The following is a 22437-nucleotide window of genomic DNA, read 5'->3' as shown; positions in this document are numbered from 1 at the left end:
ATTAAAGAAAACTTGGGGCCTTAAGTCGCCTTGAATTAGGAATACATGTTATGGAGAAAGGAAAAATAGGCACTTATCAGAAGGGAAAAACACAGTTAATAAAAAAGAAAAGGTGCTCCGTGTCAGAGTAAAAAGGCAGTTAACAGAGTGAAAAAAAGGGCATTTGTGAGAATGGAAATGGAGCATCTGTTATCTAAATAGGGACATTTATCAGATGTTAAAAGAGGTATTTGGAAGGGGGAGGGGCTCATATAAAAAAGGAAAAGGGGCAAATATCCGAAGGAAATATGCTAGGCCTACTTATCAGAACGGAAAAGGGGCACGTGTCAAAATAAAAGAGGCACTGATCAGAGGTGAAAAGTGGAAGGGGGTTGTTTTTACGAAGGAAAGAGTGCACTTTAAAGGAAAAGGAGCACGAGTCAAAGTTAACAAAAAGGGGGAAAATATAAAAGGTGAAAAGGGAAATTTCTCGCACCTGAAAAGAGGTTTTCACCAGAAATGAAAAGAGAGAAAAGAATCAGTTATTAGAAAAGAAAAGGGGCACTTTTCCTCCGTAAAGGGGGCACTTTAGGGGTACAAGAAAAAGTGGGGGCACTGGCATAATGGGAAAAAGTGAGAAACTTATACCCGGAAAATCATGTCACTTTTAGCAACAATTGTAAATCACTGGTATCGTATTAGAAATAAGCAACGTTCGAATCGTATCTGGGGGTCAACTGCCCCCCCCCCCCCATCAGCACGCCAGTGGATGCATGCGTATTGGCAGAACTTTTAAGGGGCAGCTCTTGTCTCCTTTTGAAACCAAAGTGGCATATCTTTATATTAGACAACTCCGAAATATCAATCCTTCAGAGGTGCACTCCTTTTTCTAATACATTGATATTTTTTTATATTTATTTATTTATTTATTTTTTTTTGGGGGGGGGGGGGTTGGTCTAGTTAGTTAGATGAGTTTGTAAGAGCAACCTCAAAATCTAATTTCCTCCTTTTGTGCTTGCCCATCTTTTTTATAAATCCCGAAAGCACTACGTACAGGGTTGTCCGTGTCGGTCCCATGCAAGTCATTTTTGAGTGTGATCACTACCGGGTGTCTAATTGTCAAATTGGCTACAAAGCATTTGGCTACTTATTTCAACTACAGTTAGATTAGTTCATTAATTTATAGGGGAAATTAGTGGAAATAAAACATTTATAAAGTGGGAATTTGCTCTTACTTTCAACCAGTGGTATTAAAAATGAAACAAATAGATTATATTCTTAATATTTAGCACTTAATATTAACATTGAATAACTAATCAAACTTTATTCATTGTTAAACTTTGTCAATTTGTGAATGAAAAAATCGATTCGCCCAAAAACCTCTTGCCAACGAGAGGTCACTTCAAGGGTCAACTTGTAAATAGAAAAAACTCCAATCCCAGCAGTCGAACATAAACCAATATAATTTAAACTTTGAGAACAACAAATAGAGCAATATGGATGACTTTCAAACTGCTGAAGAGGTAAATATCACAAGTTTAAACGTATTTTCGAAACGAAGGAGCGGAAAATGAATGCAATGTCTTGTTTGCGAAAGATTCGACGTGCGCTCGCTTGTTGCCCTCGCCCGTCTCTGTGCGATTCATGTGTGGATGGTTGTGAATTATATTTGTGTAAAGTAGGCTATGCCTATGGCTATGCGGCAGTTGCTGAGCAATGTCGAGCTAAATTTAAATGCCAATGGCAATACACAGCAATGTTGCCTTGTCTGAAAAACTTAATGTTTCTTGATAATACCTTCTGTTGTATCATAAATATTAAGGCTATGTCTTGTTGTGGAAACCACTCTTGTCATGATTTGCCCGCACACACTTGCATTTGCATTGCCATTGCAGTTTGCATGCAGTCGTGAACTGAACAAGTCGCGGAGTCTGCGCGCGGAGGGGGAAAGATTCAAACTTTGTCAAAGAAGATGCCAAGGCCAAGGCCAGGCCCAGGGCAGGGATGGAAGTTGGAGTAATAATAATGTGAATGACAAAATTTTCTTACAGAGACTCCAAGTTCAAACAAAGATCAGCAATGGCAATGCGTGACATTTGCATGATTTGGCGCGCGAGCGCGCAGGCGAGGGTATAAAACACGTATAACTACATGTAATAGGTATAGCGTTTTTTTCAAAATCTAGCGCGCGCGTCATGCGTGAGAGCATTTCCAGACCCTCGAAATGCGTGATGTCACGCCTAATGCGTGATACTTGGTAGCTCTGTACTTATTGGAGCAACTTTAGAATATGGTACCCCGCCACTAAAATTGACCAAACGTATGTTCGTAGGGCACCAAATTCAAAATGACCAAATACCAATGAAGCTAAATCTCAAGACTTAAGCTTTTTAACTTTAAGTAACACTAAACCTAATCCTAACCCCAAATCTAACCCTATTCCTAGCCCTAGGTCTTTGATGTTCATGTACATTAACCCTATTGGTGGGATATTCTAAAGTTCTACTTATCTTCTTACTACTGCCAACTAGACTAGACTACAACAAATAAATCTGCAGTCTTACTCTTTTTCAGATCTAGACTAGACTATTCTTAATTTAAAATCGATGATGATGTGTTGTTAAATTCACATTCGTCATGCGTCACACAAAGGTTTGCTTCCCCTGCCCTATATGTACAGAGTTTAACAGTTCTACATGATGTCCCTAGCAGCTACACCGCATGCGCAAAATCCATAATGCATAATTCATGAGGCAGCTACATTCACAAGCAACAGCTCATCGCATGTGCATAAATCTCTTCTCACACATACACTGTACCTACCTTACAGCACACATACATGTAGCTCTGCATTACTATCCTGGCTGTGTATTAATACATGTAGCTGTGCTATTGATTCTCAAAATTTCAAACACCACTGTACAAAACCCAACTGATTTCACTAAAAATTGGTACTTTAGTGACAATTAATGACACCTACATGTAAATAGCAGTAAAATACAATTTGTTCAACTTCCAGATGTTGAAAAGAAATGATTTAAAAATTCAAATTGTAAGTCTATTGTCAAACTCGCCGATCAGCAAGTAAGCGCAAGCAAAGCAGTGACACCATGCCAATGGAATTATTCAGATATGTCAGAAGTCAAACCTATTGGAACTTATCTTAATAAATCAATCACACAAAGTGTAGTCAAAATTTTTTGGACAAATCTTTCACAGAACTATTTGACCCATCTAACTAATGTAGTCCATGACAAAATAAAATCATTACCTTCTCATGCTTTATTGATTTATTCTTCAATTTCCACTGTTCCCCCCTTTTTTAATTCAAACTATTTTTTCCCCTTTTCGAGGACTGTTGTTCTCACAACCAAATCAAATTTTTGGTCCCCATATGTATTTCATTTTGCTTTTTGAAGTTGTGGCTACCAGTATGCTGCAAAATAGTGTTCTTTATGCATCTGTGTATCTTGATTTACCTTTGAGAAAAACATATATCAGGGACTCAGGGTTATCTATCTGGCTGAGCCACTGCATTTTTAATGTTTTTTCCGTAGAAATTTTGGGTGCTCAAGCTCTCCTCGCCACCTTCTGCAGTCTCTGAATATCTTAATGACACCCTCCATATATATATACACCATCTCGTAATCTTCGCTCAGCAACCGATACATGTAAACTTATCATTCCCAAATCTAGACTCTCAGCAGCTGAAAAACGTTTTGCAGTACTAGTAGCTGCATCAAAGACTTGCAACAGCATCCCTCTTTCCATAAGGGAAATTACCTGTCTTGCCACCTTCAAAAGATCCCTCAAAACTTACCTTTTCCCCCAGTGATCTACATGTATGTGATTTACTTCATGTGAGACATTTTTTGTCCTCTTTTCATATATTTGTATTTGTAAGCGCTATCGTACTTATTGTTGTTAGCACTCCTAAATATTCAATATTTATTATTATATATATTTTTCTATTCTAATTACTTTTTTCACACCCAGACAACATTTGTTGTGGATGAGGTGAGCAACATTATCAAGGAAGCAGTGGAAGGGACTATAGGAGGCAGTGCATACCAACACAACAAGGTCAACCAATGGACATCAAATGTAGTAGAGCAGTGCCTAAATCAACTCACCAAACTAGGAAAGCCTTTCAAATATATTGGTAAGAATCCTGGCTTTAGATTTCAGGGTAGACTTAGCAATTATAGGTACTCTTTTTGCTAGAAGGGCCCAGCTGCCCAGAAGAAATAATTTTGGTCAGAGTTTTCAGATTTTCGTTTGTTATGAAAAGACGATTTCTTTTTTTAAATTAAAAAAAAAAAACCCACCATCCTTAGTGAAATAGCTGTGCAGTATTTAGGAAAAATGCTTTTGGAGGACCAATGCATCACATTTAAGTATGCATTGTCAATCTGTGTGTAAATGTATATTACCCTTAGGGAGAAAGAAAAAAACCTATACTTTGTAAGAACTCCAAATGCATTATCCACTGGCCAGAACCTCGGTATTGAAAACTCCTATGGAGCTCATTTGTTAAAGTTGTTTAAGATTAATATTGACCTTCCGAATGCAATTGTAACAGTACGGAGTGATAAGCATTGTAAAGCCTTGTTCAGGTAAGATGCTGTAAGGGGAGCCTTCCAAAGTTGCGACTGTGCCGCGACGCGTCGGGGCGCAGAGCAGGATATGAGAACAAAGGAGGCGCCTTTATGCGCCCATTAGCGCCTTTTTGCGTCGGATAGGAGAGGACTTCAGTTGGTTGCCAGCTCATTAAAATCTGGCTATTGTTTGGAGTCTCATTGTTACGAAATTACCCCGCCGGGGCGCGCCCCGGTGAAGCACTTGACATTTGTGAATGGGAGCTTAAACTTTGAATAGCTTTCGCGCCCTTTCGCGCCCTGTCCGGCGCATTAGTTATTCATGTAGTGCCCGCTTGTGTGTCGCTCTCGTCTTGCGAGATTTGACTCTGAAAAGCATTACTTTGGCTACTGATTTGTTTTAATATTATTTTACGTACATGACATTGGTTACAATGTTTGTTTATTTTCCTCTCAACATCGGAGTTCTGTAGGCGTTAACGTTGGCATGATTGTTCATTTTTTCATCTCCTCCTGTTCTGTTCATGTTTGTGTTCAATATACTGTATCAATTTTAATACAAATTGATTTGTTCACGAAAAAAACAAATTTATTTTATACTTTAATACCCCACTCTCTCTGACATTGTTTTTCTCGTGCATGTTTTGACACTTTAATTGTAATTTTATATTTCCTTATATAGCGATGTTATCGCATGTTTCGATTTTCTTGTTTTTTTTAAAACAATTTTTGTTGCATCTTGTAAACAGTTCTGTCGTATGATCATTATAAATCATATAATTATATCATCAGTCTGTTATTTCGATACACAGATCCTTTGAATCTTCTTAAAATAAGAGAACGTATTTTTAAATCCGTGATGTTGAAAATGATACTTAATCAAGAATGTCGTAGTTTGAATTGGATTTAAAAAGCGTTTTATCTGTATTAAAATTTTGTTAATGCAAATGATATCCGTTTTGTCGGGAACATGATCAATATGTTTCGTTAGAAGGAAGACGCTCATTTTCAGAATGTTCTTTCTTTGCAAAACACTAATGTTACGAAAAAAATTAAATACACTGTACCCGTATCATCGGGGATATCGCAAAACTCCCAGGGAGATTATCAATTGCAAATCAACATAGTAAATTATGCCTAAATCGTAAGAATAGAGCATGCATTAAAAAAGAAGAGAGTTACCAGGAAATGATGTTTGAAATTTCACCCCGAACATATCTCAAGAAGAAATTAGTTTATCATTCTGTGTCAAAGAATTTTATCGAATATTTCTTTGTGACGAAGGGGGGGGGGGGGGGGGTTACATCCGCGGCCAGTTTTAGATCTAGGTCATTGTTAAGAAGAACTAAAATACGTATATATTGTGCTGAATAGGGGCCACGTGTTATCGAAAGAGTGTAGTGCGTTCTAGAACAAATACAAGCCATGGCAATTCGTTGAATTGCTTCTCGTAACAGAACTGTCTCACTGTCTAAATAAGGATCCATCCTGGGGATCCATCATGCACGTGTTGGTATCAAGTAGTAAACGGAATTAATAATGATTGCGTTGTTTTGGGACATTTTTTTTTTCGGGGGGGGGGGTAGCCCTTATTCTTCTTCTACTGGTTCATCAAGAAACACAAATAGTGTTGAAATTTTCCGCAATCCCTTTAGCGCCGAGGGTAGAAAAGCCTTTAGAAAAGTCAGCTGGACAATAGCAATTTAATGTTGGCCAAACAATCAGCGAGAAATACTGGGCAAACAGATATTAGCCCACGTCTTCAATATAACCAGGGAATCCCGATATAACTAAGCACATGCTCACAATATGAATATCAAATCTGGCTATTGTTTGGAGACTCATTGTTACTGTCTGGTAAAGGGGTACTTTTCACGCACCAAAGTCCGGCTCGTCTAGTACACACAAATCCGGCCCGTATTGACTTTACACACTGGACTTAAGGAACTGTTTTCAAAAGGAGGGAAAATGCATATGCGTACCCTACATAACACTCATTGGGGATGGGGGGGGGGGGGCTGCGCTTAAAGGCGAAGCGCTTTTTGTGAATTGTGAATTTGTGAATTTGAAAAGCTTTCGCGCCCGTTCCTACGCATTAGTTATTCATGTAATCCCCGCGTGTGTGTCCGCTCTCGTCTTGAAAGATTTGACTCTAAAATTTTCACTTTGGCTACTGATATGTTTTATTATTATTTTACGTACAAGACATTGATTTAGATTGTTGTTCTGATTGTTATTTTCCTCCCAAACATCGAAGTTGTGTAGGCGTTGACGTTGTTATGATTGCTCATTTCTGTTCATTCATGTGTTCAATACTTGTATTATATTAATTTCTTCACGAACAAAACAAAAACGATATGTATAATTGTATTCCTTCTGTATGTTTTGACACATTATTTGTTTCATATTACATTCATTTTGTTCTGTCATCCGATCAAAATAGGTCATATATCTATATCATCACTCTGTTCTTTCTCATGCAAAATCGATTTAAAGAATAGAAACGTAGGTTCTCTAAATCTTCGCAAAATCAGCTATTGTATTTAAATACCCGTGATTTAAAAATGATACTTATAATCAAAGAGATTGAAAGATTCTGCTTGAAATAAGATTATAGGGCGTTTATAAATATGTCATACAAAACAAACAAACATCTGCAAATTAAAGATATTACAAAAATGATAATCGTATTGTCGGGAGCCAGCATCATCAAAACGTTTCGGTAGATGGAACAATTCGAAATCGCCTATCTGTTCCAAACATGAAATCCGATCGAATATTTCTTCGCGAAGAAACTGTATTGGTGGTGGCATTTGTCGTAACAATTTGTTATCGTCAATGTTCGTGACGTTTTGACGTTTCATAATTGTTAGCTAGCGCTAGTAAAGTCTTTTGTTTTAACGTGCACTGTATATAGTTATAAGGCCTGAACACGTCATGTTCACATTGGGTGTTATATAGCATACGGATATTATAGTACATGTAACTTTTAAAAGCACTTTGTTTTTGCAACGCAATGACAAAAGACAGCTCTTTGAGCAGCTAATAGTTGTTGCGCCCATTGTTCCGCTCTTAGGCGGCTATTCCCAATTACCGGGCATTATTTGTTATTGTATCATTAGTTAAGTTTATTAATCTATTCATGTTTTCTATTTATTTATTTAGTTTTGGGGAGGGGGGATGTCGTATTACGAATTCATGACCCTTATACATAATGACCATGTTCTCAAATTACGAATAGCGGTCTTCATGAATAGTTGTCCAATGAATAGCGGTCCTTATAACTAGCGAGCGGAGCCCTCTTGATTGGCCTCTGCCATTTTGGTCCGGCCGTTCACTTCGCCGCCCCCTCCCTCACACACACACACACATAATACGCAACCTTAATGTGTAGCTAAACAAGAATCTATAGCAAGTTGGACAATTATAGCGATCAAACAATAGCCTTGCTCGGCCGCATGAAATCCTGCCACGGCATTCTATGCTTTTACCTTTAGAGCAAACTTTTCTTTTGTATTCGCTCCATAGAACTCTACTTTATCTTACAGCGAGGTGAAATGAAAAGAGCGTCATCATGAGTAGATCTATTGTTTGATGTTATCCTTCTTCTCCCTAGTTAAGCCAAACCTTCAATTTAGGCCTATCCATAAAAGGTAGCTTTCTGTACCGTTCGCTTTTTTTTCCTGACTGCTATATGAAGCATGTGTATGCTCTGAATTAGGCAAACAGGGGACCGGCGGGTTTAAGATCCTCTCCGAACGAAATGTAATGTTGAGTTATGCCTTACCATAGCATATCGACTTGGTTTCTAACCAGGGAGCTCCCGGTTACGAGCTGCTCTGCTCTACCACTGGGCTATAGCGCCTCCCTCCTTTTAAAAAGATCTTTTAAAATTTGCCGTTTTTTTTTTTTTTTAGAATAAGAATCGAAACATGTTTGGTATGTTTTTGTATCTGTGCATTAATATTTCAAAATATCACTTTCGCCACTTAATTATACAAATCTACGAATAAATGTTTCGAATAGTGTTAGAGCAGAAATCAATGTTTGTATTTGTGTCCCTGCCCGTTTTGCGATCATTTAGTACATGTAGCGCAAAGTAGAAGTCGAATGATAAATGATCATCATGAACTGATTAATGTTTTGTATTGCATTTCCAATTGCTGCTCAACTTTATCATCATCAGGCTACGCTTTTTTGTTTACATCTTCATGACACACATGTTTTATAATCTCGATATAGTTCCCGGACTCTTTTTTCTATTTATTCCACTTTTAAAAAGAGCTATGGAATTATTATGATTTAAAACGCCTTTTGGACGGGCAATTTTCGAAGGCAAATCTCGGGCTTGAAATCCTGCCACGGCGTTTTATGTTTTTTTTCCCCTGAGGCCACTTAACAAAATAAACATGTTTAGCGTCCCCGCCCGCTTCCTTTTTTGGGGCAGCCTCCTATTTTTTTTATTTTCGGGGAATTTTTTTTTTTTTTTTTTTTTATTTAATTTTTTTTAAAAATAATTTTTGAAAAAAAAACATGAAAAACAATACTAAAATGGATCTATTACTGATTTTGTTTAAAAGTTAAAAAATGTCGGCGGCTATCTTGAAAAATAGCCCGACTGTCAGGGAAAATGTACCGAGCGGCCATTTTGAGCGGCCATTTTGAAAGAAAAAAAGAAAAGAAAAGAGAGGGCCTCCTCCTTCCTAGTTTTCGAAAAAACAGGACACTAATAAAACATTTTTTTATTTGGCCTTAGAGCGAACTTTTCTTTTGTATTCGCTCCGTAAAACTCTGCTTTATCAAACAGCGAGGTGAAATGAAAAGAGCGTCATCTTGAGTAAATAGTTTGTTTGATGTTATCCTTCTTATCCCTAATAAGCAAACCTTCAATTTATTAGAACCAAGTCATGGGAGGAGAACAAAAAAGGATTTGACTGACAAAATATAAATTCTTCCAAGCTCAGGCTGTGGCGATGTGCAACGCGTAGCGTGAATATGAATGACGGGAGAGAAAGATAATTCCTTTGTCCATTATACGACGCTAGAATCATATCGCGATGTGGGAATTATACAAATATGTTAATAATCATTCAAATTACAAACATACACAAGCGACCCAAACAGTAATCAATTTGCCGACTATAACCGCATACATGTAGTCATTCACATCATTCCTCTTTAATTTTTTGTTGTTGGGGACAATTAAGCTCGCAATTAACCAACCATTAATCGTACATAGTCATCTTTATTTCACATTTCATACAGTCGTCACAAAAATTAAAAGGAGGCGTATTAAACCCAACAAAAATAAATCATAATTTATTCTGATCAAGATGAACGAGTGTGTTGATTGCCCCCCAAAACAAAGACGATCCCACCAGACAAGTTCATGCTGTGCTGTAGTAATGTACATCGCAAAGCTTCGCCACAATGATTGGAAAGGTAATACCCCGCCCGTTACGACGCAAAACGGCGCGAGAAGAATAGATCGCGACGCGAGAAGAATACATCATTTTTTTTTTACAAACAATGGAAAGTTTATCAGAACGAAAACCGGAGGAGGGGAAGACAGGCTTTGGCCGACAAATACTTTCTGTATATCAAGTTAAAGCTGTACCGCGCATCACGAGCGAGAACAATGACGGGAGAGATAAGCTTCCATCGCCTGGTGGGGCGCAAAAGGGCGCAAGAAGAATAGAGCGGGTTTATACTAACAATAGACAGTTTCTTTTCATATGCAAGAATCAGGTGAGGGTGACTATTGCGCCCCTTCGCGCCCCTTTGCGCCTCAATGCGTCTCTTGGGACGCGACTGTTCTATTCATCGCGCCCCGACGCGTCCGGGCACAGTCGCAACTTTGGAAGGCTCCCCTAAATTAGTGCAAAACTGTTCTTTTTTATTCATGAAAAATAAAGTGCAAGCATATTGCCAATATGCTTCAAATTTCTGTCTCTTATAACACAGTTCTCAATCAATTGGAGTAGCACCTTTGTTGTGACCAGTTTATACCATTCATTAACATATTTAAACAATAAAAAGCAGCTCTTTTTTTTTCTTCTGATGGAATACAGTGTTATATCTGACCAAGCCTAAAGGCTGCAAAGGACAGTCATTTATTGAATAATGAAATAGGAAATCATTGCATTGAGGTAGTGCTGTAACATCACGGATATCTCCAATTCCGTTTAACCGCCTGTCAAAACCGGACGGTTTTCGGTTAAACGATTTATTAAGAAAAAAAAAATATAAAAAAAAATTAAAAAAAAAAAAAAAAAAAAATAAAAAAATAAATAAATAAATAAAAAAAAAAAAAAAAATCGTTTTTTTTAAATTTTTTTTTAGCCGTGTGAAAAAGCAGGAAGGTGATTTAACTGAAGGCGCCGATTTGTGCTTGTGAACTAGTCACAAATAATAGTAACAATGTCGTTTTAGAATAATGTGTAAGATCATTAAAGTAAATTAAAAACAGTAGAGGACCTAGGATAGAACCTTGTGGTACACCATGTGTTAAACTTGGATGAATATATATTGAGATCTATTACAAAGATTACTTTCAAACCAAGATGACAGACAAATTGGAGTGTTGTTCTAGTTTCCAAGTGGCAAGTCATCACACCGATTACTGAGCTGGGAGACATTGCCAGGCATAGTGCCAGGTGGAGGGGCATAAATCGAAACTTTAAAAAAAAAAAAAAAAAAAAACGGGAAAACGAAACCGTCCAATTGAAAACGGAATCCGCCATGGGTGGTTGGATACCGGACGGTTAAACGTTTGACTACAGCACTACATTGAGGTTCTTAATTTTTGTCTTGTATGTTTTCCCCTCATCTGTAATATAAGGACCCCCCTTTGTCTGTCTCTTTCCCCCTTTATCTCTCTCTCTCTCTCTCTCTCTCTCTCTCTGTCTCCCTCTCCCTCTCCTACACCTATCCCTTTCTTTTTCTTTTTAAACAAAAATTTGATTTTGATCAATTTTTGTTGTTGAAATGTGTCTATACATGTATGTTTGATTTTTTATTTATGTCATATTTTGTGTTATTTGAATTTGAATTGCAATGGTATATTGTATCTTTGTGAAATGGATCGCAATTCAGCCGTTGGCTGTGATGATCTTTTTAATAAACCATTTCTATCTATCTATGCTTTCCTCTTCTCAGTTACATGCGTGATCATGCAGAAGAACGGTGCAGGCCTCCACACAGCTAGTTCCTGTTTCTGGGATAACTCCACGGACGGCAGCTGTACGGTCAGATGGGAAAACAAGACCATGTACTGTATCGTTAGCGTCTTCGGATTGGCCATCTAAAGTTTACCACCCATGGCGGTCATCTGTCGACAGAGAATGGTCTGTGACCAATGCAAGGATTTGACCAATGGACAATTGAGTGCTTTAATACAGCAATGATGATTCCACTTCCCAATGTTGTCTTGAGTTGACGTACATGTATCGTATCATTCTATTAATGTACTTGTATCTCTTTTGATTTCCACCTTGTTTCCTTCACTAGAGATAATGTGTGTTCTCCATTTATATCATTTTCAGAAAGGTATTTGTTTTGCAGTATTATCTCAAGGTTAAATTTTATTTTTGTTTTCAGAAATGGCCAAAACTAAACGAGCAAGTATTAGTATGCTTGAATAACACCAGAAGCATTCCAGATTCGACATATTCAGAACCAAAACATTGATATCAGTGTGCGATGTTTAGATGTGCGTCTGCTCTCGGGTCAGACTTGCTTTATGTGGGGCAACCATGATAAGTCAAGGGAAGTAGAGAAAAGTAGAGACAGTGGAAAGAAATAGATTATTTATTATCAAGGTAGTTGGTGATGTTTTCTTTAGGAATCTCCCCTGTCGCTTGCCCCTTGTTGAACGTCATGAAATCATCTGCTCATGCTCGGAGTGTGAAGGTTGTCCATTTTGCAGGAAGTTTGCGAAGACCCTTCATGTTATCCGTAGTAGCAATATTCTTTCAGTTTCATAATCTTAATAATGTACATACATGTATACATCTACTTAATATAGCATGATACAAAGGGCACATTAATGGGAGGTTGAATGTGAGAAATAACCCAAGTTCCTTTATATTTCAATTTGAAAATTGAAAATTGCTACCCATACCCCACCACCCCAAATAAAGACAGCTAACAATATTAATTTCTTACCCAGATGACAGTGTATTAAATCATATATGACTCACCGTTTTGTTCACAGTTTAATGAGTCAACATATTACATATTACTGGAAAATTAAAGACCAGAATTTAATGTTGATAAAAACTAATTTCAGTTATCTAATTTAACCATAATTTCATACATCTAAACATAAAAATGTATGATAGGTTGTAGAGCCTTAGCAGTTTATAGATAGTTATTAATTGTACATAACATGTCCATGATGCAAAATTATTATTAACTGTAATAATGCAAATGTACAAGACATATGTAAATACTTTCTTCTTGAACATATTTTTGTTGGCATTATCATATTTTATTTCCTTTCTCTGCGATCCATAATTGAGACTTGTGTACATGTGTTGCAGATCTAACCAATCACTCTTTGTAGCAGTGCAGTTAACTGGTCTGATGATATTTGCTTTGATTTCCTTTTAACTCACACTTACTAAAAAAATTCCTGTTCCTACCTCTCTCCCACTATGCACTTATGATTTAAGAGTTTAATAAAATTAATTTGCAGCTGTTCTATTTTCATCACCTTTATGAGTTATTTTCCACCGACTGTCTTCTAGACAGAAATTACGTTGTACTTCACAGAGCAAGTTTCCTCTTCATCCTGCTGTGTGTACTATAATTTTGCATTGCATTTATTTGGGATCATCAGCTGTAAAGCCAGCAAGGTGCAAATTCTTTACACCTTATATAGCCCCCTCATTGTCCAACTAAGGCATGAAATAATTGCATGTTTTATGTGTTGACATGTTATCAGTAATTTATGACAAGCATGTATATAAATATACTGTGATGGGAAGAAGGCGTTTTAAACCTATTTTATACTTTAAATAACTCTTTTGCTCTTTATTGTAAAATCACCCTCCCATCTCCCTCCCCTCGGAAATGCATGTTTTGTTTTTATAGATAACTTTATATCTTTGATGTGATGTGTGTTTATTGTATTAAAGGAAAATTCTATGCCATGAAATCATTCAGATGTGGACCTGTTTAGTAATTCACAGTTGTCAACAAATCAAACAAATGTGGTATGGTCCATGATATATTAGGGACTTTTAGATTTTCATGTCGACATAGTGGACTGCTACGGGCAACGTCCTTTTAAGGCACTGCCAGTGCCGTACAACTTATCTGTACTAGTTTGGCTAGGAGGGATTAGACCACACAGGAAGGTCACTGACAGGTGGCTATCTCATCAACTCAGTTCTCAATTAACATAAGAAAAAGAGGATCATGGGGGACCAATGGTCACCGATTAGACATTGTTTTCTATATAGAGGGAGCAAGTAGCTACAAGTAGTACAGTGGGCCTTTAAAAGAACTCACACTTAGCAGTCCACTATGTCGACATGGAAATCTAAAAGTCCCTAACACAAAACAGATGACTACATGTACACTGCTGCCCATTTGTGGTTCTCTTTTGATGAAGTGGTTGTGACAATTTATTCTTGATATATAAATTTCTTCTCGATAGAGGTTTTCTCATAACTTTATTAATCAAACCAAAGGGTCATAGAGATTGATCAATAGAGTTGTGTGAAGATATACCTTTTATCAAGAATAAATCATATTGTCCCAAACTCCCAATCATTACCCCCAAAAAAGAGATAAGAAATTCCAACAGTTTAAAACTGCCATATACACATATATGTACATGTACATACAAATACATGTACTATATGGCAAAAATAGGAAAGTACAGTGGAATCTTTTAAAAACCTTTGGATGATATATATTGCCTTGTTTATATATCAGGGCTCAGGAGAACTACAATGTAGGATACAAAGACTTGGAGATAAAACAATACCTTGTTTGAATAATTGTTGAGGATATTTGAAAAAGAGGAAATAGACAGAAGACAGATAGAAACAGGGGGGGGGGGGGGGGGGAGGACACTCATACATAAAATGATTGAGAGAGAAGGGGACATACAAAAAGAAAGACAGAGAAGAGAAAGGACAGATAAGTACATGTAATATGGTCAAGAGAGAAAGAGAAAGAGAAATTGGAGAAGGGGGTGGGGGGGGGGGGGTGAGAGAAAGACTGGAGAGATGAAGAATGAAATAAAGATTCAGGCCTGGATGAGAGGGGGAGAAAGAGATCACTTTTGGGATAGGAGAGAGTATGAGAGATGCATATAGCGGGGTAGAATTGAGAGAGAGACGGAGAGAGAGAGAGAGAGAGAGTCTACAGGTGTTTTTTTTTTTTTTGAGGGGGGGGGGGGGGAGGGTCCTGATTAAAATATTTTAAGAAAAGCAGTGAATATGGGCATACTAATGCTATTTCTCTTTATTGAATAAAGGGCTGAAATTGTCCGCTTTTGACTTTCCATTCCATTGCGATTTAGTTGTTGAGTGCAAGACAATTTTTTTTTCTTGATTGGTCATTTGCCTATAAACAATGTAAATGGAGTCAATTTTACATGGATATTTTTATTTGTAACTTGATAATGAGGGAATCTACATAAATTACAAGTACAATAATCCAATAAGAATTCACTCTCAATTATCATATTACTGTCCCTGTACCAGTAATCAGCAAAAACACAAAGATGCAGAAGAAAGATGCAATGAACGCAAGACTGTATAATTTAAGACTTTTTTTTTTAATATACATGTACAAATTTGGTAAAGGTGAATCAATCAATCAATCTAATTCACAAACATCAGTCTAGTCCTCGTCTGTGTTACACACACAGGACTCAACACTAATACAATCAAACCTGCTTTAGCAACCACCTGCATAGAAAGACCATCCGTCTATAAAGAGTTAAAGACCACATTTTCCGTTTCCCTTGAATAGTGTTTCTTATTTAAAAGTGTACCAAAGGAACCTGTACATAAAGACCACCTGCCTATTCTCCCTTGAGCAGTCTTTCTGTACAGGTTTCACTATACCACAGTCCCACCATCAAATCAACTCCATATTGTACGCTTCTTGGCTATATTGTCGGGGTAATATAATATTTTGCTCGATCTGGTGTCGATCTCGTTCGTGTGACTGGGCTACAGTATAAAATATTCAACTTTGGACCCCCGTGGCAAAAAAGGGAAGAGTGGAGTCCCATTGTACATACAATATGATCATAAATACACTGAGTGAAACATACTACATAGTACATGTACATCACATGTACACTGGCCAGTTGCAAAAAAACCACCTGTAATCATGTAGGGCTGAACATTATGAAAACGCTACACTGACTCTACATGTATATCATGCAGTGCTATGGTTATAATACACTTCCATCATACATACTCATTGCCCGCTTTGTGGAAAATAGAAACAGTGAGCGTAACAAATGTCCCACAAACTGTAAAAGCCTTGCAAGTAAAATGGAATTATACTACCGGGTAAGTCATTATCTTTTCTAAAATCAATTTTTACCTCACTTATCTGATAACTCATCTATTTGGAGCCAGAAAGGCATTAACTCACATACTTTAACACAGCATTAACGCCCCTCTGGCTCTCATCTGACAACATTTCCTTTTTCTTCAGCATTCTTCCTTTTTAATAGTTCCTTGGTACTGAAACATTGATCTTCATGACCAGCAAATGGAATACACATAACAGGCCACTGCAATAAAAAATGTGAATACATGTACAGCTAACTCTGCATAACTTGAAGTTGCACAAGTCTAATTTCCCCTAAGTTGAATGGATTTTCTGACTAAACTATGCAAAGTAAGTGTTGTTTACACTTCCAATGTCAAATTTTGCAGAAGTCAGACCACTTTTTGTGGTCCCAACAGATTTGACTTAAGCAGAGTTAACTGTAAATCTTCACCTTGTTATTCAAACCAACTCTATAACCAACTCATAATAAATGAGTAGTTCATTCAAAATGTCATTCTATAAGAAATTAAGTTCATGCCTTACAGTGATACACCTCAACATATGTCTGAAGAGATAGAAAACAGCCAGACTACTCGCATAGCAAAATTCAAATTGCTTGTAACACAGCTTTTTAATACACCCCTAGTTCATTTCAGTGACCCGCTATGATTATAGAAATGTCCAAATGATAGCTAAACAATGACACAAAATAAGCTACCCAGTATACACGCAAATGATGATTGCATGGTTTTGCTGAATAAACTCACATCCCAGAATATCATGTGTACTAACATACACATCAAATGTGTAGAATCGTTTCTCTTTCTTTGGTAGAATATCATAACAAATTTCTCACAAGTACACAAATTATTCCATACAGGCTTTTAAAGTGCCCTCCACCAAGTGATGGACATTATAATTTTTGCCAGCTACAGTACACCTGTATTAACTTATAAATTTCATGAGTTTCTATAGATTGGGTACCACATATTTATTTTTCAACACTTCATTAAATTCTATGAAACAAGATCATAACTTAAAAATAATGGGTGTTAAAAGAAGTTTCACTCTTTAAAAAATAGTTAAAATACCCATGTATCTATCCAGGCATAAAAGTATCTTGGGAGGAAATGTTCACTCTTGCACAGCAGTCTAGCAATTGTAAGATTGACCAGCAGATTAAAATCTCACAATCTTGACAACCTTTAGTTTAAAGGCCGTTAGGCCAGAAGGGATTAGACCACTCAGCGTGGTCATTGACAGGTGGCTATCTCTTCAACTCAGCTCTTAATTAACATAAGAAAAAGAGGATCACGGGGGAACAACAGGCACCGATTGGGGAAGTTTCCTATATAGAGGGAGCAAGTAGCTACAAGTAGTACAGTGGGGCTTTAAGGCAATCTACGAGTCATGGTAGGCCCTTTACTATCATGATCTTATGACTGCCTGTCTTTTTTCATAGGATGCTAAAACCATGAGACTGATTTTCAAGTAAAATAAAGTAAAAATTCAAAAATGATCTGTTCAGAGTCAGAACGGCAGTAACTGTGTGTGTATTAGAATTAATCAATGCCATTCTTGCTCCAAACCGTCCAAATTGTGATTTTCCTCTTAGTGCTGCAGTGCTTTCCTGGCAACTTCTCAATGATTGTGAGGTAGGCCGCCACGTCTGATCATCACTGAAGACTGAGCTGATGTACAAAACTACTAACTATCTAATCTTGGAAGGTTGTTTGATTAATGTTTATTGTGCTCCCGTTGAAGTCTTGCATTGTATGCCTTTGAAACTGTATTCCAGGAGTCCATGTACCTATCCATGCACATTGCGATGCATTTCTGAGAGACAGAACAGAGAAAGTACGAGAACCAATGCAAATGTAAGTTAGAAAAACAGGGATGAATTTTATTTCCTTTACTGTATCATTATTCTGTAACAAAGATATAAAACATTTAATAGTCAGTTACAAAACATAATCTTGACAGCACAAAGAAAAACTTAGGTCATAAGGTTTGTTCAGATACAACGTAATAAAGTTTTATGAAACAGGGCCCAGGTTTGCCTATAAAAGATGACCAGAGTTCATACATGTAGCATTTCATGAAATAAAAAATATCCAGATTCCCCCCCCCCCCCCCCCCCCCCCCCCCCCAGTTTTCTCTCCTGAATTAATTTCAGTCAACCTACTCCCAGTTTGAACATCTGCAAAATGTCTTTGAAAAAGTTTCAAAGGTCTTCTCTTCCAGGTTGTATTAAAACAATTTCTCTGATTTGAGTGATTTTTTTTAAAGTTCCTCACTTGTCCGTGCCTCAAAAAGGAGCTATTTAAAGTTTTTTTTCAAAGTTTTCCCCTGACCATTTCGATAGCTGGGAATCTCTAAATTGCATCATTATGGAAAAAAAACTAATGATATCTACCTGCTCTGAGCTATCTAGTGTTGTGCCTGGTTTATTCACACACTTCTTGAAGCATTTATCAGTCATTTTCTGTAGACATCAAAGAAAAGGGGAAAAACAGTGAATTGCATTATCAGATCGAAAGCATTTCAATTTTCAATATTATAAATAAATTATGAATATCAGCAGAAATTTGTTTCTTGCAAGACAATAAGATTAGTGTAAAAGACACACAAGCTCAGGGAGTTTGCTAAATTTAGTGAACTCTCTGCGTGTGCCTTCATTTACTAAACTAATTGCTAATAAAGTGTCAAAAAGGCAACGGTAAAACAGTTTATTTTTCATGTTCAAATGGCGTCTCTGCATTTCAGCCGTAACCAAAATCGCAATCTCTCGTAAGACTAAGAGGTCAGCGTTTTTGTAATGTAAATTGCACCTTAACTAGACTAGTTATCATCAGGAACACTTGGAAGGTAAGCAAAATCGCAATCACCCCAGTATCAAAATCTCATATGCACGGAGTTCGGTGAATTTAGCGTCTTGCTGTAGTATCTCCTGCCGCTGACCTGAGCTGTGTTAATTACAACCGATCGGAACGATAAACAACAACTGCAATATTTTTGTGCACTGAGGTCTACCTTTAAAAAATGGCGGAACGTAGCTGAACACGGCCACCGGGGCCAGGTTGGCAAACCACTGCACAATTCAAGTGCATACCTATGGTGGTTTGCGGGCGGGCGAGCGCCTGTGTGAAGTTATCTACCGTAATGAGGATCAGAGTCTCCCAGACATTAAGATAGATATAACTTCACACAGGCGCACGCTCGCCCGCAACCCACCATCAGTATGCACTTGTATTGTGCAGCAGTTTGCCGTGAAACCTGTGAAAAGTGTCTACTAATATCAACGTTTTCCTGAAAAATACTGCAAAAATAACAAGAAAATTGACATGAAACAGGTAATAAACGACTTTTAACTCATGATCTTTATTTGGACATTTAATGAATATTTACTTCATTTTGGGTACGTTATCTCTACGCCGGAGTTACGGGTCAAATTTTGGAAAGGTTTCTGAACAAGCGCAGGAAATTCCATTCCATTCGTTACTTATTTTTAATAATTAATATCAACAATGTTTCATTAAAATGTTTATCATATCACTTGAAAGTAGCGTAGATCTACAGCAGCTTTTTACAAAATATTGCGTGAATGTACTGCAGAACAGTGCAGTACGTGTTGCCCATCTTAAATTAGGCCAAACAAAAAAAACATTTGGTTGTCTTCGACCACCCGCTCGTCATTTTCGGGCCGCTCGTAGCAATCTTTAATGCCAAACATACCATTTTATGAATTTGCAAGGATCAAAATGCGTCCCGTTGCCAGTTTGGTCTTTTCAGTACGCAATTAGGTATTTCTTAAAATTGCCATTTTTATTTTTCAATGTCAAAATGCCATTCATTCAAATCAGGTTCTGAGCATTCTTAAACTCATTTTAAAGCCCATATGTACTAGTTTACAGGAGGGATTAGACCACCCTGCAAGGTCACTGGACAGATAAAATCAGCTCTCAGTTAATACAAGATAAAGAGGATCATGGGGGACCAATGGTCACCGATTAGGCATTGTTTGCTACATAAAAGGGCGCAAGTAAGTAGATCTAGTACAATGGAGATTTAAAAGGTGCTGTATTTCAAAGCCCAAAATACTTTCTTCTTCTTCTTCTTTGGGTTAAGTCTACCTCCTTCACAGTTGAAGATTCTTGCAGACTGATGAGTGTGTGTGTGCTTACGAAAACAAGGTGAATGGTGCAAAGCTATTTACAAGGTGCAAGTAAAAAGTTCCCGGACTTAGTTGCTGCCTCCCGTCAGGCATTGACGGAAGGCATTGACGGATGAGGCACATACCAACTCCTCACAGTCCTGGGGAAGAAGGACTGCTTATGTTGCTCAGATTTTGAACGGGGGACTTGGTAGCTATGCGCATGGGCAGTCATGGAGAATCTTGTGACAGGGTTGATGTAGGATGCTTTGTCGAGTGCTACCAGGTTGTTGTGGAGCTTGTACAGCATCACCAGTCTGTAATTTTCTCTACGTTGCTCGAGTGTGGTCCAGTCAAGTTGTTGGAGCATGGAGGTCACACTAGAGGTGTTATGGTACCGATTGAGGGTGAATCTAGCGGCCCGTCTTTGTACCATTTCTATTTGATGGATGTGGTTTGCAGAGGAGGGATCCCAAACTGTAGAACTGTACTCAATGAGTGGTCTTACTAGAGCTTTGTAGGCAGTACTCTTCAGTTTTGGTGAGTTGATCCAGAGATTTTGTCTGAGGAAGGCAAGGGTGTTTGCTTTCTGGCATATGCTTGTGATGTGTTTGTCCCATTTCAAGTCAGATGTGATTGTGATGCAAAGGTACCTGGTTGATGAGACTGCTTCCAGTGGCGTGTTGTTCAGGATGTACTGGTGTCGTTCCTGGCTCTTCCTGGACACTGTGATGGTCTTGCACTTGTCCGTATTGAGCTCCATCATCCATTCAGAGGACCATTCAGCAAGCTTATTAAAGGTACTATGTCCCATTTGCAGGCCAAAAAAATGAAAAGGTTAAATTCCAACTGCATTTGAAAGATAATTTTAATTTAGAACTTCCCTAAAAAAGGTGGGGCTTGAAAATGTCTTCAAGTAGGAAAATAATGACGATTAGTTGTCAAATCGACTTTAGGGCTATAGAGCCCAAAAGTAATAGTCTTGATTTTCAGACAATTGTACGGAATGGTCATACGTTTTATGCTGCGCAAAGATTCAATCAGTTTAATCTTGGCCATCACAAGAAGTGGGTTATTGATGTAGACAAATGCTCATGTACCCTTTACAACTCTTTTCATGTATGTTATTACCAAAGAAGAAAAAAAGCCAGTCAGTCACTCAATAGTGTCTGACAGTGAAGTCTAGCAAGTAAACGGGTTTCCTTGCATAATTTGAATATGAGGACACTGCTAACGTTTAAATTTCACAGATAGGACATACATGCCATATTCATAATTCCTGAAAAGTTCTACAGAATTTGAGGTTGGCTGCAAAAGAGACATAGTACCTTTAAAGTCCTCCTGTAGTTCAAGAGGGTCTTGTTTGCCCTTGATCGCTAGGTAGATGATGACGTCGTCTGCGAAGAGACGTACTGGATAGGTGAGCTTGTCTGGCAGGTCGTTGATATTCATTGTACATTAAACTAGTCTTTTACCATATTAAAGTGTTTGATAGACTTTTGTTCAAATGCTTGACAATCCCAATGATTTTTTTTTTTCATGGAAAAAAAAATTATTATAAAAAAAAAAAAAAAATGGGGGAAAAAGAAAAGAAAAGAAAAAAAAAAAGACACACAAAAAATGAATTTAAAAAAAAATAAAAAATAAAAAATCCGCCCGCCTGCCCCTACTCCAGAAAAGCAATCGAGGACAACCAAACAATTTTTTTTTGGCCTTATCTAAAGTTAAACACAGCCAGGATAGTTTAAAGTAATGCTGCTATGTGTGCTCAGCTCAGCTCAGCCTCAGTCCCACCCCATTGATTGTGCATGAACGTGTATTTATTTTTTTACAAAGTTTCAAAGTCATGTTTCATGATCGTTTTACACTACTCACCTGTAATAATTCTTGTGCATTCGCTAATGCGATTTGTGTCCTTACTTCCTCCATTATCTGGCCCTTTTTGGCGCTATCCATCTTCCCAGCCCCACCTGGTGATCCGAAAGAATTCATGTCCATGATGATAATTTTGAAGTTCAGTGCGTTCAGAGTCGACAACTCAGCTGCATACAGTACACACGTGCAAATTGTAATTTCCACAGATTATTACTCAACTTAGATTGACTGAAGTTAGAAGGTTAATATTTTGAGCCTTTGCGTTATGCTGCCAATTTAAAGATAATAATAGCGATGTCACGT

At 37.6% G+C, this 22437-nt stretch overlaps 2 protein-coding genes across 2 annotated transcripts; one reads left to right on the top strand and one right to left on the bottom strand.

Annotated features, from left to right (window-relative positions):
* The first annotated feature begins 1146 nt into the window (after positions 1-1146).
* On the top strand, positions 1147-13737 carry LOC578467 (dynein light chain Tctex-type 1). Its single transcript, XM_030994702.1, has 3 exons — positions 1147-1502; positions 3976-4141; positions 11736-13737. Exons 1-3 carry the CDS (start codon positions 1476-1478, stop codon positions 11882-11884), a joined length of 342 nt encoding a protein of 113 aa, XP_030850562.1. The 5' UTR covers positions 1147-1475; the 3' UTR covers positions 11885-13737.
* Positions 13738-15351: 1614 nt separating this feature from the next.
* LOC115928065 (mitochondrial import inner membrane translocase subunit Tim13-like) lies at positions 15352-22349 on the bottom strand. Its single transcript, XM_030994701.1, has 3 exons — positions 22135-22349; positions 18523-18591; positions 15352-17942 (listed from the first exon to the last, which is right to left on the bottom strand). Exons 1-3 carry the CDS (start codon positions 22255-22257, stop codon positions 17844-17846), a joined length of 291 nt encoding a protein of 96 aa, XP_030850561.1. The 5' UTR covers positions 22258-22349; the 3' UTR covers positions 15352-17843.
* Positions 22350-22437: the final 88 nt, after the last annotated feature.

Source organism: Strongylocentrotus purpuratus, unplaced genomic scaffold (genome assembly GCF_000002235.5).
Source record: "Strongylocentrotus purpuratus isolate Spur 01 unplaced genomic scaffold, Spur_5.0 spur5_scaffold_21, whole genome shotgun sequence".
NCBI classification, from domain to species: domain Eukaryota; kingdom Metazoa; phylum Echinodermata; class Echinoidea; order Camarodonta; family Strongylocentrotidae; genus Strongylocentrotus; species Strongylocentrotus purpuratus.
This window is presented reverse-complemented; position numbering and strand designations above follow the sequence as displayed.